General features: G+C 34.1%; 3 protein-coding genes across 4 annotated transcripts; all 3 read right to left on the bottom strand.

The window, feature by feature from the left end:
• Nucleotides 1–910: 910 nt before the first annotated feature.
• On the bottom strand, nucleotides 911–3,995 carry LOC146934827 (protection of telomeres protein 1b-like). 2 transcript variants are annotated; one of them, XM_085706775.1, is made up of 9 exons: nucleotides 3,649–3,995; nucleotides 3,380–3,578; nucleotides 3,243–3,304; nucleotides 3,011–3,099; nucleotides 2,105–2,386; nucleotides 1,929–2,005; nucleotides 1,774–1,832; nucleotides 1,497–1,649; nucleotides 911–1,368 (listed from the first exon to the last, which is right to left on the bottom strand). In XM_085706775.1, the coding sequence occupies exons 1-9, from the start codon at nucleotides 3,757–3,759 to the stop codon at nucleotides 1,147–1,149; spliced, it is 1,254 nt and encodes a 417-aa protein (XP_085562901.1). In that variant the 5' UTR covers nucleotides 3,760–3,995; the 3' UTR covers nucleotides 911–1,146. The 2 variants fall into 2 exon arrangements, with proteins under 2 accessions (XP_085562901.1, XP_085562900.1); XM_085706774.1 differs by having other exon boundaries at nucleotides 3,653–3,995.
• Nucleotides 3,996–4,860: 865 nt separating this feature from the next.
• On the bottom strand, nucleotides 4,861–10,567 carry XPL1 (S-adenosyl-L-methionine-dependent methyltransferases superfamily protein). Its single transcript, XM_085706776.1, has 12 exons — nucleotides 10,386–10,567; nucleotides 10,163–10,290; nucleotides 9,356–9,493; nucleotides 9,092–9,229; nucleotides 8,362–8,505; nucleotides 7,784–7,894; nucleotides 7,542–7,683; nucleotides 6,277–6,557; nucleotides 5,667–5,828; nucleotides 5,511–5,561; nucleotides 5,341–5,415; nucleotides 4,861–5,248 (listed from the first exon to the last, which is right to left on the bottom strand). Exons 1-12 carry the CDS (start codon nucleotides 10,396–10,398, stop codon nucleotides 5,150–5,152), a joined length of 1,482 nt encoding a protein of 493 aa, XP_085562902.1. The 5' UTR covers nucleotides 10,399–10,567; the 3' UTR covers nucleotides 4,861–5,149.
• A 2,280-nt stretch (nucleotides 10,568–12,847) lies between these two features.
• LOC146934825 (uncharacterized) lies at nucleotides 12,848–13,897 on the bottom strand. Its single transcript, XM_085707947.1, has one exon. The coding sequence runs from the start codon at nucleotides 13,895–13,897 to the stop codon at nucleotides 12,848–12,850; it is 1,050 nt and encodes a 349-aa protein (XP_085564073.1).
• Nucleotides 13,898–14,222: the final 325 nt, after the last annotated feature.

The raw sequence follows: 14,222 nt of genomic DNA, 5'->3' as shown, positions 1-14,222 counted from the left end.
ATATTTTTTTTTTTTTTTTGTAGAAGAGAAGTGAGTGTATATTTTAGCATAAGAGGGAAGGGTAATGTAATTTAAGCATCTCTCATGGAAGGAGGGTAATTTACTCTTAAAAATAATGATTGTTCATAGTCTAAATAAAAATCTGTCCTTTATAGTTTTTTTTTAAATGTTTTTATTATAGTAGATTATCTTTTTGCTATAATTTTTTTAAAGAAAACTAAAAATGAGAAATTAGTTTGAATAGTTTCTCGTAAAAAGTCATTTTAAGTATTTTATCCTTTTGGTACTTTTTTTTAAACGGGTCCTAGATGTAGAAGAAGCTTTCCGCTAGAATGAAACCAAAATGACAAATTCCGCTCAAAGTGAGCATTATTTCAACTTAAACAAATCAATCAAAAATAAAATTGGGGGTGAGAGATTGGACAGCTTAATTGATTTAAGCTAAAGGATTAAAGGAGTTAAGGGTTCAGTCATGACAAAGAGAAGAAAAAAAAATTAAATGAAAAATACTTACACATACTAACATTTGTCATTCGAAAGAAAAAGTAAAAGATAAAATTAAGTTATTGGAGAACAATCTTGAGAACATTTTACAACAAAAAACAGATTGCCAAAATGAATTGAGGAAAGTAAATGAACATCAGGTTGTAATTTATAAATGAAAATTGCTCGTTGTGTACTTTGACCACCATTTTTAAAACGAAAACTAATCCAATCATAATTGTATTTTAACTGTTTAACTGTTTGGTTTTGAATTATCGTAGCTTATAAACAACCCAAAACAACGAGGAGAGAAATTATTTTAAACTAAAATTGTTTTTTTCAAATTTTTTAATGGAAGAGAGGAGTAAAGATCAAAACTCCACCAAAAATGAAGGATTTACAAGAGAACAATTTTAAAAAAATGGACTTTAGAAAAGGAAATTCACGCTTTTGATCTATCCTCGGACCAAATACAAATAATTTACATAAATGTATTCAAAATATAGTAACAACACAGCTCTCACAGAGAAGAGCTTAGCTTGTACCAATAAAAAAAGGAAAGAGTTTGTGCACATTCTATCTCTACAAGACAAAGATGCATCTTCTTCTAGTGCACCAATCCCAAGACTATTGCAAAAGGGTTTTCCACATCATATCAGTATATCAAACCTCGCCCACTATTTTGGTGTCAAATATTCCAAAAGTTCTACTTCCCCATACATCAGTTTTGGAGGTATAGTATGATTTCATACAAACTATCACCCATGGAGGATTTCTTGGGGTCTCCTTTACCACAATACCGTCACCACATTCAGTTACTCCAAGTAATCTGTCTAACTTCCTTTTCATATTTGCAATGCCCGGGTAACCATCAAAAAGAGTCTCCTGTCATAGGGTATTATAGCAGAAAAAGAATCAGCCACACAGAATATGGTCGACAAATAAACAGACGAATAATAAATAATTAGAAACATGTATATTCTAAAATTGATGACGATAAAATTTGTTCTGACCCCATCTTCACCAATTACAAAAGCATGGATTCTAGCTGTTGGATCCTCTAGGGTCAGTCTTGTCATATACTTCCTAGTAGGAGAGCATAACTTTTCAGCTTGCCATGGCTTTGCTGCTACCACCCGAACAACACACGTGAACTTAGCTGTGACCTTCAATAAATGAACGAGTATACTAAGCAAAAAAACAATAGTGTTTTGAGAGGGCACATAATATTGATCATTGCATAGGTTGATGTCAAGTGTGGGTACAAGTGACAAAAGTGCAGCATAGTACCTCTGAATGAGTGAGTACATCCATCAAAGTACGATGCCGGACATGATCGTGATTAACCTCTGTAAGGATAAAACACAGTTTGGAAACCCGTAAGGAAAGCTAAAACTTTAGTGATATAGAAGTTTAGTACAAGTGTAAGAAAAATGAATTATTACTTGTAATACGTAAAGATTCAGGTAAGTTGCCAACAGCAATTGTTCCTGATTTCAACGATATTCGTTCATCATACAACCTGGTTCAACACAAACATAACAAAAATATAATGACATTGGTTAACTGACCTAATCTATACAAACCATATATATTATGACTCCACTAATTTGGTAACCACCTTTGGCGTTCGATAATTTGATGGTCCACATTTGAGGTATATCGAATCTTTGATTGTGAGGTAAAAACGCCATACCATAGTCCTGCATACACTTTAAGATGTATATTGACAAACTTGACCCATTTATCAATGTTAAGGACACGGAGATGATCTTCCTCTATCGGTTGTTCAAAAGTAATCCTCAAGATTGAGCCAACGGTAGGAAAAGTACGTAGTATATCTCTTGGCAAAGGCATAGGCTCCGGATGTAATGTACGTGTAGAATTAATTTCATCTTCAGGCCTGCATTCATAAACAAACATATCAAATTCCTTTTAGGATTGCAAACATAAATTTATGTATTCTGTACAGACAGATTGCGAAGAATCTACAGCACGCAGGCTTGAAACTGATTAAATGAAAAAGAGCAACACTCCAATCTCAAGATGGATGGTTACAGATGCTGCCGTTAAGATACCATATACAATTCTTAGCAGTTAGCTGGTTTTTTCAACAGAATCGCCTGCCAAAAATCCATGGCCATATTAGCAAGAATTCATGTTCCGAGTTGTCAGTGAATTTTCTATTTCAATTCAAATCCTAATTCCTGAAATAAGGGAACCTTCAATCTTGACCGTTTTATTACTTGCAGGTATCCGGGACACTTGCGGAGAACCTAAACATTTATTATTTTTCAAAGCTTTAGAGATCAATAAAACACAATTTCTCATTTATAAATTTATACATATGCCTATCCTATGTCAAGTAACTTGCCTTTGAAAAGTACATTGTGTAAATAATACTAGAAAGCACCACTGCTCAATCAACAAGAGATTTCCATCAACAAATTACAATACAATTTTATTCAAACCCACCACATGGATTCAGGGGAGAAGTAGTTGAACAGTCAATATGAAAGTAACTCACATTGTATATATTACATTTGGTGGGGTATCTGTACCATCCCAAACATAGAGAAACCAATTATCTTTTGCAGACTCCCAGCAATGAAGTATCTTGAGGTGTAAAACAACAACAACAGCAACAAAAAAACATTTAAGGATCAGAACCTTGGAAAGGTAACAAGTAAAAAAATCGTATTTATCCAAAGGTCTTAAACTGATAGTATAAATATCAAAACTAATTGAGAGTGAATTACCTTGCAGGCCAAATTTAAGTAACCTTCTTTGATTTCTCTTAGCGTAGAAAAAGCAAATGGTTCTACACAAGATATAAAAAACCTTAAATATTAAGAAATGAAGTATTATGAAATCAGCAATGAAATGAGTTAAATACCTTGAGGAATCTGAAAATTGGGTAACCATCTTCTAAGCTTAACAATTTGCTCTTTGTCCTGTTCTCTGAGGATAATATTAGTTGAAAAAAGTTGATAAGGGTCAAAATCGTGAAGAGCAGTATCTTTCCCTTTATATAATGCAAAAGTAGAAGAGTCTTTGTAGAAAACAGCATTTACTTCCTGGTCATGTCTTCTTACCTGCAAAATAGAGAAAAAGAATGATATTGTTGAAGAAAAGGAAAAGGAAAAGGAAAAGCTAAGAACATACGTACGGTAACATTACGAAGAAGAATGATATCACCAGGAGAAACATGTGGAAGGCTTTGAGCAGTTTGAGCAAACAAGTTAACAGAGATAGATGTTTGGTAACGTGTTTCATCAATCACTCTAAGGTTACAACATTGATCCGTTCCATTAGTGAACTTTGGGAGACCAGCTTCAATAACAACAGCAATGATATTAACTTTCATTAGCAGACAAGCATGAAGATCTTCCAATCGAAGTAACGCGTAGTCATTCCTACTTTTCCTTTTCCTTCCTCCCATTCCTCTTTTTTTTTTTTTAGGGTTAGGGTTTCGCTTTTCAACACCTTTCAACTTCAACCAACCAACACTTAATAAGAGGTTTTGTATTTCTCCCTTGTATTCAAAATGAGATAGATAGATCCCAATAGTGTATTGGTTAGATTGCAAAATATTTATATAAGGTCTAAGGAAATGTTAACTAGTGCCTCGGGGCACGGACACTCTTTAAGATCTTAAAATGGTAACTTTTTTTTTTAAATTTTGTAATTAATGCATTGGAAATTGAAATATTTGACTTTTTTATGGAATAATTTCTTCTTTTAAAATGCTTAAAGAGTGTTCCGGGAGCACTCGTTAACAAAAAAATTCTCCTCAATGAAGTAATAGGTAGCAAGTCTTTAAAATTTGAAACCTCCAGTTGGGGATGGTCCACGAGATTCTTCATAATAACACTGTTCGAGTCTGATTTATCCATTTTGAGCTTGTCCCACCATCTTAGTTTTTATCCATTACGATGGTTGCTGTAAAAAAGAGATTGATTGACAATGTAAATCTTTACCCTGATGGTGCTCAATATTAAATTCATCAGATAATATGGTTATAAAATTTAGGCCCTATTGTTTTCCAAGTTAAATAAAGGATATAGTAGATATTAGGAATAAGTGGTTCTTGGTCCAAAACAACTTAATTTTGCCAAAAGTATAATCTTGTTGCCACATTTGATAAGCATGCACAAAGACCACGCTATTTTATAATTATTGGGTAATAAAGGGCTTAAGCACCAACCCTCTCTTTGATATTGGTTGAAATTTATGCAGATCTCACCAATTTAAAAAAAAATCACAAAAATTCATAAGACCCACATAAATATCCAGCAATCAATATTGAATAGAGCTAGAGTAGAAAACGAGTGACAAAAGAGTGTTGATAGAAATTCTAAAAGAAATAAAGAGAGGTAAAGGAAAGGGAATAGATATCTAAGCCGATTCAAATCCTTACTAGTTGGTTTTTCAACAAGGAGATGGAAAACAAGATGAGGGAAACATGTTTTCTTCTCAAAGATCCAAATGAGGAGAACAATCATTACCAACAAACTTAACAAAAATGTCAAATCAAGAAAAACACGATACTGAAGAAGAGCATCCAAAACACATTTATTGTTCAACATACACATTATTAGGAAAACTACTTTCACACTGGAGTAATATAATAGCAAGAACTGAAGCAGGATATATGATAAGCGAATCATATTTTCTTGGCAATGAACAAGCCCCACTTCTGCTCCCCTCGTTCACCCCTGATCTGCTTCGCCTTCCATCTCTCCACAATTTCATTGTAGTCATCCTGAAAACAATCAAAGCTTTTAAATTAAGGGAAACAGATACCTAAAATAAAGTATTACAAAAGTCATATCAGAAACATAATGAGAAACCCACATTGCTGAAATCACTGATGAAGTCGTCCTTCTGGCTCTCGAGAGCAATTAGCTCCTGCTGCAGTGTTTTCACAAACTAAACACCACAAGTAACAATGAAGTTATTAGAACTTAAGAAGCACAACAAAAATTGCAAATACCAAGCAAACTAGACCAAAGGATCAAACAAACCTGATCAGTTCGATCCTCAACAATGACATCAAATCCAGCATTCTCCAGCATCTGCAGCAGATTTAGAACACAAGGGGATTGTCATAAAAGAAAAATAAACTCGAGTAGTGTCAGCTGAAATCAAATGGGTGAAAGAGAGTAAGACAACAAACGGACCTGCTCGTATTCTTTCATGTCATGGATATAATATCCTCCTTCCTTGATGTATTCAGCAAATTCTGAAGATGGACTTCCAGCACTTTTGCAGTAATCAGTAATTAGAAGTTGACCTCCAGGTTTCAACCACTTGTAAAATGATCTAAATAATGTTGGTTTGTCCTGCAACAAATCCAGAGTACATTGCAGAATACAAAGGTCAGGATCTTCACGACTATCAAATAAAACAATAACAAAAATATTAAATGAAATGAATTACAAAGTACAGACATAAAAAGGTATCCCTTTAGCCAACAAAATGATTGATCAAAATTAAAATCCAGAATTCTTCTTAATGGAGAGCCAACGAGACCAATAGTTTAATTTGCTTGCAAGTGTAAGAACCGAAAAGGAATAACATTTACGAGTAATAAGGTGGATGGCCACTGCCAAATCACTTTCAACCTAGAGTTTAGGTATTCTTTTATTCCAAGCAATTGTTACAGAGGAAGGAAATTTAATTTGATAAAATCGTCCTTCATTCATGCTTACAGTTACATACACCTGGGGCTAAAAGGATAAAGCTATCTATTGATTGAATATTTCAAAGCTTAACAAGATAATTCCTTACTTTGATGTATAGCATGGCATCACGAGTGTAGATTACATCATAGGTCTTCTCAGGATATGTTTTTTTGGAGCAATCAGCACAATCAAATTCAACAGTGTATTTCAGTCCGATAGCACGTTCAATAGCACGGGAAATCACATTTATGGAGAGGTCTACACCAACAACCTCAACATCAAAATTTTCAGCCATGTAGAAATCACCTCCGCCAACACCACAACCAACATCCAGTACTTTCTGACCAGGCTTTAGTTCCAGCTTAGCTACAAGTTCCTTTGTCGTTTCTGCCCAAGAATTAAGCAACTCATAAGTTAGAAACACAGACAATAAGTTGAAACAAAAGAACTTAACCTTGATCAGGATGATAGATTCTTCATGTGAAAAAAGAAAAGAAAACCAAGTATGGCATCATACATGCACCAGTCTAAGAGCAACATATCATAATTAGAACTATATTAAGTGATAAGCAGCGGTGAATCTTTGGCATAATTTCAAGATACGATCCAAATGGATATATTTGTTTGTGCTATTAGAAGCCATGCTCTAAAAAATTATATGACAAATTTGTTATGTTTTATTCTTATCTTCTTTGAAGAACATTCATTCTCATGTTCAATTCTTCAACAATGAGTATCAAAGCTAGGCATTTCAAAAGGTAAATACATTGAATTTATATCATATCTCTCCTGATCACACGCTTCTCGCTGAAAAAAACACCAATCAATATGTTTTAAAATTTTAAGTAAACATGCAGTTTCCAATAGCTTGAAAATTGAAAAGAAAAAATTAAAAACAAATTTTTTTTTGTAAAAAAATATAGTAACATAAGAACAATGATACTTCAATACTAGCAACCAGGTACAATTACATAATAATTTTCAATTTTAGACAGATATACATTACACGATAATTATAAGAGGAAGAATAATCAAATGGAAAATTGAACACGTATGATGTATGTATGTATGCTAAATACACCAAAATAAAATGTAATGATAATATAATAAAGCTAGTCACCCCAGTCACCAAAGAATGAAAAGGTAGAAAATATTGGCCAACTATTTCTTGTGCACACGTCAATTATCTCATGAATCTAAAATAATACTGAACAGCTGCGACTGCTGTGTTTTTAGGTAAGGGAATTGTCCTAACACCTTGTAATTACTAGACCAGGTAAATGACAACGGAACATCACTTTTTCAGCAAGTCAAGAAAGATCATTCTAACATGTTAATTTGAAGCGGAGAAAGGAAAATATAAAGGCATACCAAGTCCTCCAGTGCTAATAAAGCCTTGGCCATACACGCGCTCATATCGTAAAATACGCTTCTCACTATATTCAACTCTATCTAAGAACTTCTGGAATCCCCTATCATCATGTGATCTAACCTTTTGCCATATCCAGCAAATCTGCACCATGAAAATATTATTGTACACATGTATACATCAGTCAATTGGATAAGTTAAATTCACGATAATAATTACACGAAATTTAATCCTGCTTTTTTACCTGGTTTTGATTCTTCTTATTTCGAACATATGCTCCAATGCATTTACAGCCCACAAGAGAAAGCTCAAAGGAATTCCCAGAGATATCACTCATATGGCATTGTTTAAATACCTGCATGAACAAAGGAGAAGACGGATTGAAGTTACCAAACCAACAGGGTATTATTTGCCTACAGATCAAAGTTACCAAACCAAAAGGTATTATTTGCCTTACAAAATATAATCCAATGAGTGCTCAACATTAACTCACATTAATCACGCACTTCTAATCTAATGAATGCTCAACACTTCAAATACATTATAAATGAAAAATTTAATTTGAAAAAGTTTGAACATGAGACACCAACCGTAAAATTTGGAAAAGCAACCCATGACCTATAGCCCACCTTTACCATCACAAAACACTCCCGTTAATTAGGTTCAAACATGTTTTGAAGCTGTTTTATTTAATCAAAAGGTTCTATCTCCATAAGATAGAAATCATACACTAGAATTAGCCCAAAGTTGATGTCAATCTTTTTTTAATCAAACAATAATCTGGCAGAGACCAAGGGATAGAGATAACTACAAAGAACAAACCTTTGTGTAAAATCTGGGTTCCCTGTAGTGAGTAGGATTGTAATTTCTCTTTGAATCCCCAGATTGGTGGAAACAGGATTCTCGGAAGAATATATATCCACCATCTTTCAACCATTTCATCATTCTTTTTGCTAAATTCTCAACCTGAAGCACCAAGGGAAAAACAAAAGGTTAGTGATACGAAGCCAACTAAGTCATGTTTTGTTAAATGAAATATTCGTTTTCCAACTTATAAGTGTATAGTGTGGCGGAATTTGGACAAACCACTATTGTTCCGCAATATGCTATTTAGTACAAAATGTTGTCAAATAGCTACTATAACAGCACTATAGCACTGTTGTGTAGTGGAATTTTAACAATCCACTACCCGTGTTTAACAGCATTGGGAAATACTACGCGGTTCTCCCCAATAATTGAGATTAAACAAAATGTCTGATGACACTAGAATAATTATTTGCAATGGAAATTAAAATATATCCATGCTTTGCTTAGTAACTTAACATGTTCTTAAATTCACGGATACCACAAAGCACTGATAGAAGATATGTAGAAAAATGCCAAAGTTGATTTTTTTATTTACAGCTTGTTTACTGTCAATTGGAACCATGGGCAATTACTCCACAGTTCATACAATCATACATAATGCTGACTTCAAAATGTCCGAATTGAAAAGAAAAAAAAAACTATTAAAGTTTTGTTGTGTGCTCTAAAATAAAAATAAAATACTGACCTCATTATCTGAAAGATACATCAGTAACCAATTTGAGAAAATCACATCAACAGATCCTTCAGAAACATCCATCTTTGGAGAGGTGACATCAGCGCACAAAAACTTGGCATTTTTGTAGTGTCCGTTAATGCTTTCGTTCTACAGAACGTTATGAGTTGTTCAAGTTACTTCATGATAAGTGTGTTGTGTATGTGTGTGTGTGTGTGTGCACACGTGCGTGTATCAACAATAACAATTCTCAGAATGGTAAGACAGTGCAATTACCTTCTTTATTGCACTCTCAATGAAGTCCACAGCCAGCAATTGACCAGCTTTCAGCGCCAATTCTCCGGTAAATCTTCCAATACCGGCTCCAAGCTCAATAACTGATTTTCCTTCATATTCTGGTAGCAGGGAAAGTACCTATGTATATAAAAAAAAAAAAATAGATGAATACAAAAGCAATGTCTGGCAATAAAAAAATGAAGATGAAAACAAAATGAAATGAAAAAGGTACGTAATGACATTGACAGGCAAATTTTATGGAAATATGTGGGCGAAATTTGATGCCAGTTTGTTTGAGTAAAATTATTTCTTTTTCCTGACGTCATGCTCTTACTTGAGATTTTGATTAGACTATGAATTGGATTGGTTCATTATTGGATGAAATTCCTTGTTGATATTGCAAAGAGAAAATTAGGAGTCCAAAGTATAAGTGTGGAAGTTTGAAAACGGGGAAAGACAGAGCACAATACTACGATATGTGTGTGTAAATTAAAACCAAATGAATCGGCTACTAAATGGTAGATGATGGTATGATATATCAGATTAATGGAAAAGTGTATTATACTTAATTGATTCATATACACACGTCATCTAGAGTTAGATGAATCAAGAAAAATGATATTCCCTATAAAATGAAAATAATTCTTAACATCCACGGGTGAACTGAAGAGGGAGAGAACAAGAGACAGAGCTTAAGATGATAATATGATGGTGCAATTGGATCTTAATGTAGCTGAGATTAGATTTAGATCTATTATTATTATTATTAAATTAACATTAAGAAATGTGAAAGATGAGGAGACGGACCTCAGGTCTTTCTTCCTTGTCGAGATCAGAAGCTTTGGAATCAAGCATCATAGCCTCGACAGAGAGATCAGCACAATGCTGAATCCAGTATGATTTCTGAATTTCACGTTCATCACTCATCGTCATACCTGCAAAATTGAAATGCGAATCATTATTATTACGACATTAAGGAAGAAGAGAGAAAGAAAAGAGTGAGTGAGTGAGTGAGTGAGTGACATAATACCTGGTGAAGCCATGGAAGAATGAAATGCGAATTGTGTTGTGTTGTGTTGTGTTGTTTGATTAAGTGCCTTCGATAGCGAGGCGAGACCTTGAGAAACTCCTGGATCTACGGTTAGAAGCTCTTCCTCTCTGCTGCATTAATCGATCTCTCTCTCTCTCTCTCTCTCTCCGCCTTGCCTGCCTACCTCTTCACACCACACAATCTACCTTCATTTATATACACCATTTACCTCCACCCCGCCCCGATAATTAAATAATATTACTAGTTGTACAAATATCATTTCTCTTATTTTATCATTTATTATATCATTGTGGTTAATAATTAAATTTACTATCTTTATTGTCATTTCATCTATCTATTAAAATATAGGAAATGTTAACTTGTGCCCTTGAGACATAAGTTAAGAAACCAAATGTAGAAGGTTTTTCTTGTAACTTGTGCATTCAATGTCTTAAAAGTTGCAAAAGTTATACTTTCAATATAAAATTTATTTTTAATTTCCATTTTAAACTTCTTAACTTGTGCCCTAAAAATGATGTTAACATGGCCCTAAGGGCACAAGTTAACATGACCTTAAAATATAAATAATGATGTTTTCCTCTTTTTCAAAAAACTAATGGGCTTAGATGTGCAATTTTGGGCCCATTTAAAAAATTAACTAACCAATAATTTTGATCACCTAATCCAACGATGTGTCGGTATATTAGATGATCTAACATAAACAAAGGCCTAATTGTTGAAAGTTTTTAAAAACAAAACTTTAAATCTGGTTGCGATCAATCATCTTTAGATAAAACAAGATCAATTGAAATTATACAAAAGATATAAAATAATTTATGTTTTTTTAATCGAAAAGAATAATTTACTGTTACGACATTACTATTAAACTACCATTAAACAGGATGACCAAAATAATGAATTGGTCGACAAAAATTAAAATAAGGGATCAAAATTATACAATTTTGGAATAAACTTCTCAAGTATATATATTTTTTTCTTACTTCTAGATATTGTTTACCTCTTCACTAAATTTTGGACTACCCAAATCTTTTTTGAGAAAGATATTTTTTGGGTGGTTAATACATATTTTTATTGGTGGTGTTTTTTGAGAAAGATTAAGACAAAAACTAATGAATCATCTAATACGTGGCTCTTAAGTTAAATAATGATCTTTTTTGGCAAAGATTCTTTTGCATTGCGATGGCGATGGCGATGATGCGAGACGAATAAAAGAAACAAACGATTCTTGAACGGAATCTATCAGGATCCCGTTGGGCCAATGGTTCTTTGCCACATGGTTTTTCAGCCACATCAAGCTTTTATTTTCTATTTCTATTAGGGAGTACACCCTCCGATCACTATTATAAGCAAAAAAACTACATTTTAGATTCATTCATTAAATAATGTATGTGGTCTTTATTATGAACCACATATATCATTTAACGAATGAATCTAAAATGTAGTTTTTTTGCTTATAATAGTGACCGGAGGGTGTAATTACCAATTATATATCGGGTAAAATGATTAAAAGAATCTTTTTGTTTTTGGAGCAACACATGCAGTAGAATCTATTGAGTCATACAATAACCAATAATTGATGCATCCACAAAATATCTATCTTAACTTATACTCTCTCCGTCCCGCAATAGACGACCTCTTTAAAAATTTGCAATTTTGACCTAACTAACTTTGACCATATTTTTATACTAATATACAAAGATAAATAATATCATATAAGATGTCGTTAGGTTCGTCTCGATGAGTATTTTCAAAATATCAAATTTTCATAATTTTTTCTAATATATTATTCAAGATATTTAAGCTCAAAATTATGCATTGGTATGCGTAATAGGGTCAATTGTGTTATGTACTGTGGGACGGAGGGAGTACAACATCAAAATATAAATAATTTTAAGATTGCGTTAGTACTTAGGATACACAATTTAAATATTGTTAGATTGATTTTGTCAAAAAAAATAATAATATTGTTAGATTGATATCAAAATAATTTAACACCGGAGCTTCAAGAGTCTTGTGTGGACTTGATCACCCATCATGGCAGGTACAGTTTGCTGCTCAAGGATGAGTGATGTATCATCCTAATAAGACATGATATTGGTGCAAAAAAAAAAAATTGAATCGGCAAATATTATTAGGCTAGGTTAGCGCAAGATGCACAAAACCCGCAAGGAGGAAAAAGAGTACAATATTGTGCCAAAATAACAGACACAACCCCAATACACCACTCGATAAAAAACCTCTTAAAAACAAAGTTCCACTATAGTACAAAGTAAACTCCAATACACTGCCAAAACATACACAAATGGCCGCAGACGCCTCCCAGACAGAAAACAACAGCAGGGCCAATGCATAACAGTCAGACAACCAATAAGGCTACTGTCAAAACCACAACAGCGGTTCTCCACGTCCCTACAGCAGCGCAAGCTACACCAAAAGAGCCTTCAAGCACGGCTATAATCGAGACACCACTTCGGATTCCATTGCCATTCATAAAACAAACAAGGATGCATCTTCAAACGCGAAAGACTCCACTTCCATGACAGCAATTTGATATTCTCTACTGCATCCTCCACATCCACACCAACATTATTGAAAATAATATTATTCCTACAATTCCAAATCACCCAAATCACCGCATGCCAAATAATTTTCATCCCCCTTTGTAAATATTTCCTATTCGACAGCTGCCCATCCCAACACCACCAATGAGCAAAAAGGTTAGAAGGTGTGATGACATTCACCTCTAGCCAACATTGCACCTTCATCCAAATATTCCAAGTCACACGACAATGTAGTAGAAGATGATTGGTTGACTCCACCGCCTCATTACATAAAACACAATTAGGACTAGTATCCGGTTGTAAAGCATTTCTCCGCCATAAGTTTGCTCTAGTTGGAATTCGGTTAAGTAAGCCTTTCCAAGATAAAGCCACCACTTTAGAAGGCGCCGGAGTTTTCCAAATTTGAGTGAAGACCCTATTCTCCGCCTCTCCCCACTCCTCCTCTAGAACCGGAACTTTTGCCAACTTCTTATACATAGAGCTCACTGTAAACCCACCACCCTCCTCCAACTTCCAACTCCACACATCCTCCCCTTGGGCCAACCCGAAATCTTGTAAATCAAGAAGCAAATTATTAAGTAAGTTCTCCTCCCAAACAAACAACCTTCTCCTCCAAGTGAAATTCCAATCGGGACCAGAACCACCTTCCCGCCATACCTCCGCCACTTTAGCCTCTTTTTGATTGGAAATAGCAAAAAGTCTAGGATATTTACGGCATAAAGGCACCTCTCCCCTCCATTTGGTATTCCAAAAGGAAGTACTTAAACCATTCTTAACTTTCCTAACAACCTCCTCGTTAAACCAACTAGGACTTTCTCTATCTTCTAGAGTCATTATATCTTTCCACCACTTAGAAATATACCTAGGCCAATTACCATCCTCAACCTCCAATAAACCACATATCCTTGCACCATATTTCTCCTTCAACATTTCTTTCCAAAGAGCCTCCTCTCCATGAATAATTCTCCATCTCCACTTAGCTAAGAGACTAAGGTTAACATAACGAATATCTCTTATACCAAGACCCCCTTGATATTGGTGCAAAATATGGTCATGAAAAGTTTTTTTTTCTTTTTATAACATGAAAAGAGGGTTTTAAAACAAGAGCATTTATGATTTGCATACAGCATACACATTCAAATAGCTTCAAATATTTGATGGCCAACTTTGACAGTACGGAGAAGACAATGTCATCAGATATATAATTACTGATTTACATATTTTTTGGCAACAACAAATTTCTCCATCTTAGACG

The sequence above is a fragment of the Medicago sativa genome, chromosome 4, assembly GCF_051527215.1.
Source record: "Medicago sativa cultivar Bolivia chromosome 4, Bolivia_mono, whole genome shotgun sequence".
NCBI classification, from domain to species: Eukaryota; Viridiplantae; Streptophyta; class Magnoliopsida; order Fabales; family Fabaceae; genus Medicago; species Medicago sativa.
This window is presented reverse-complemented; position numbering and strand designations above follow the sequence as displayed.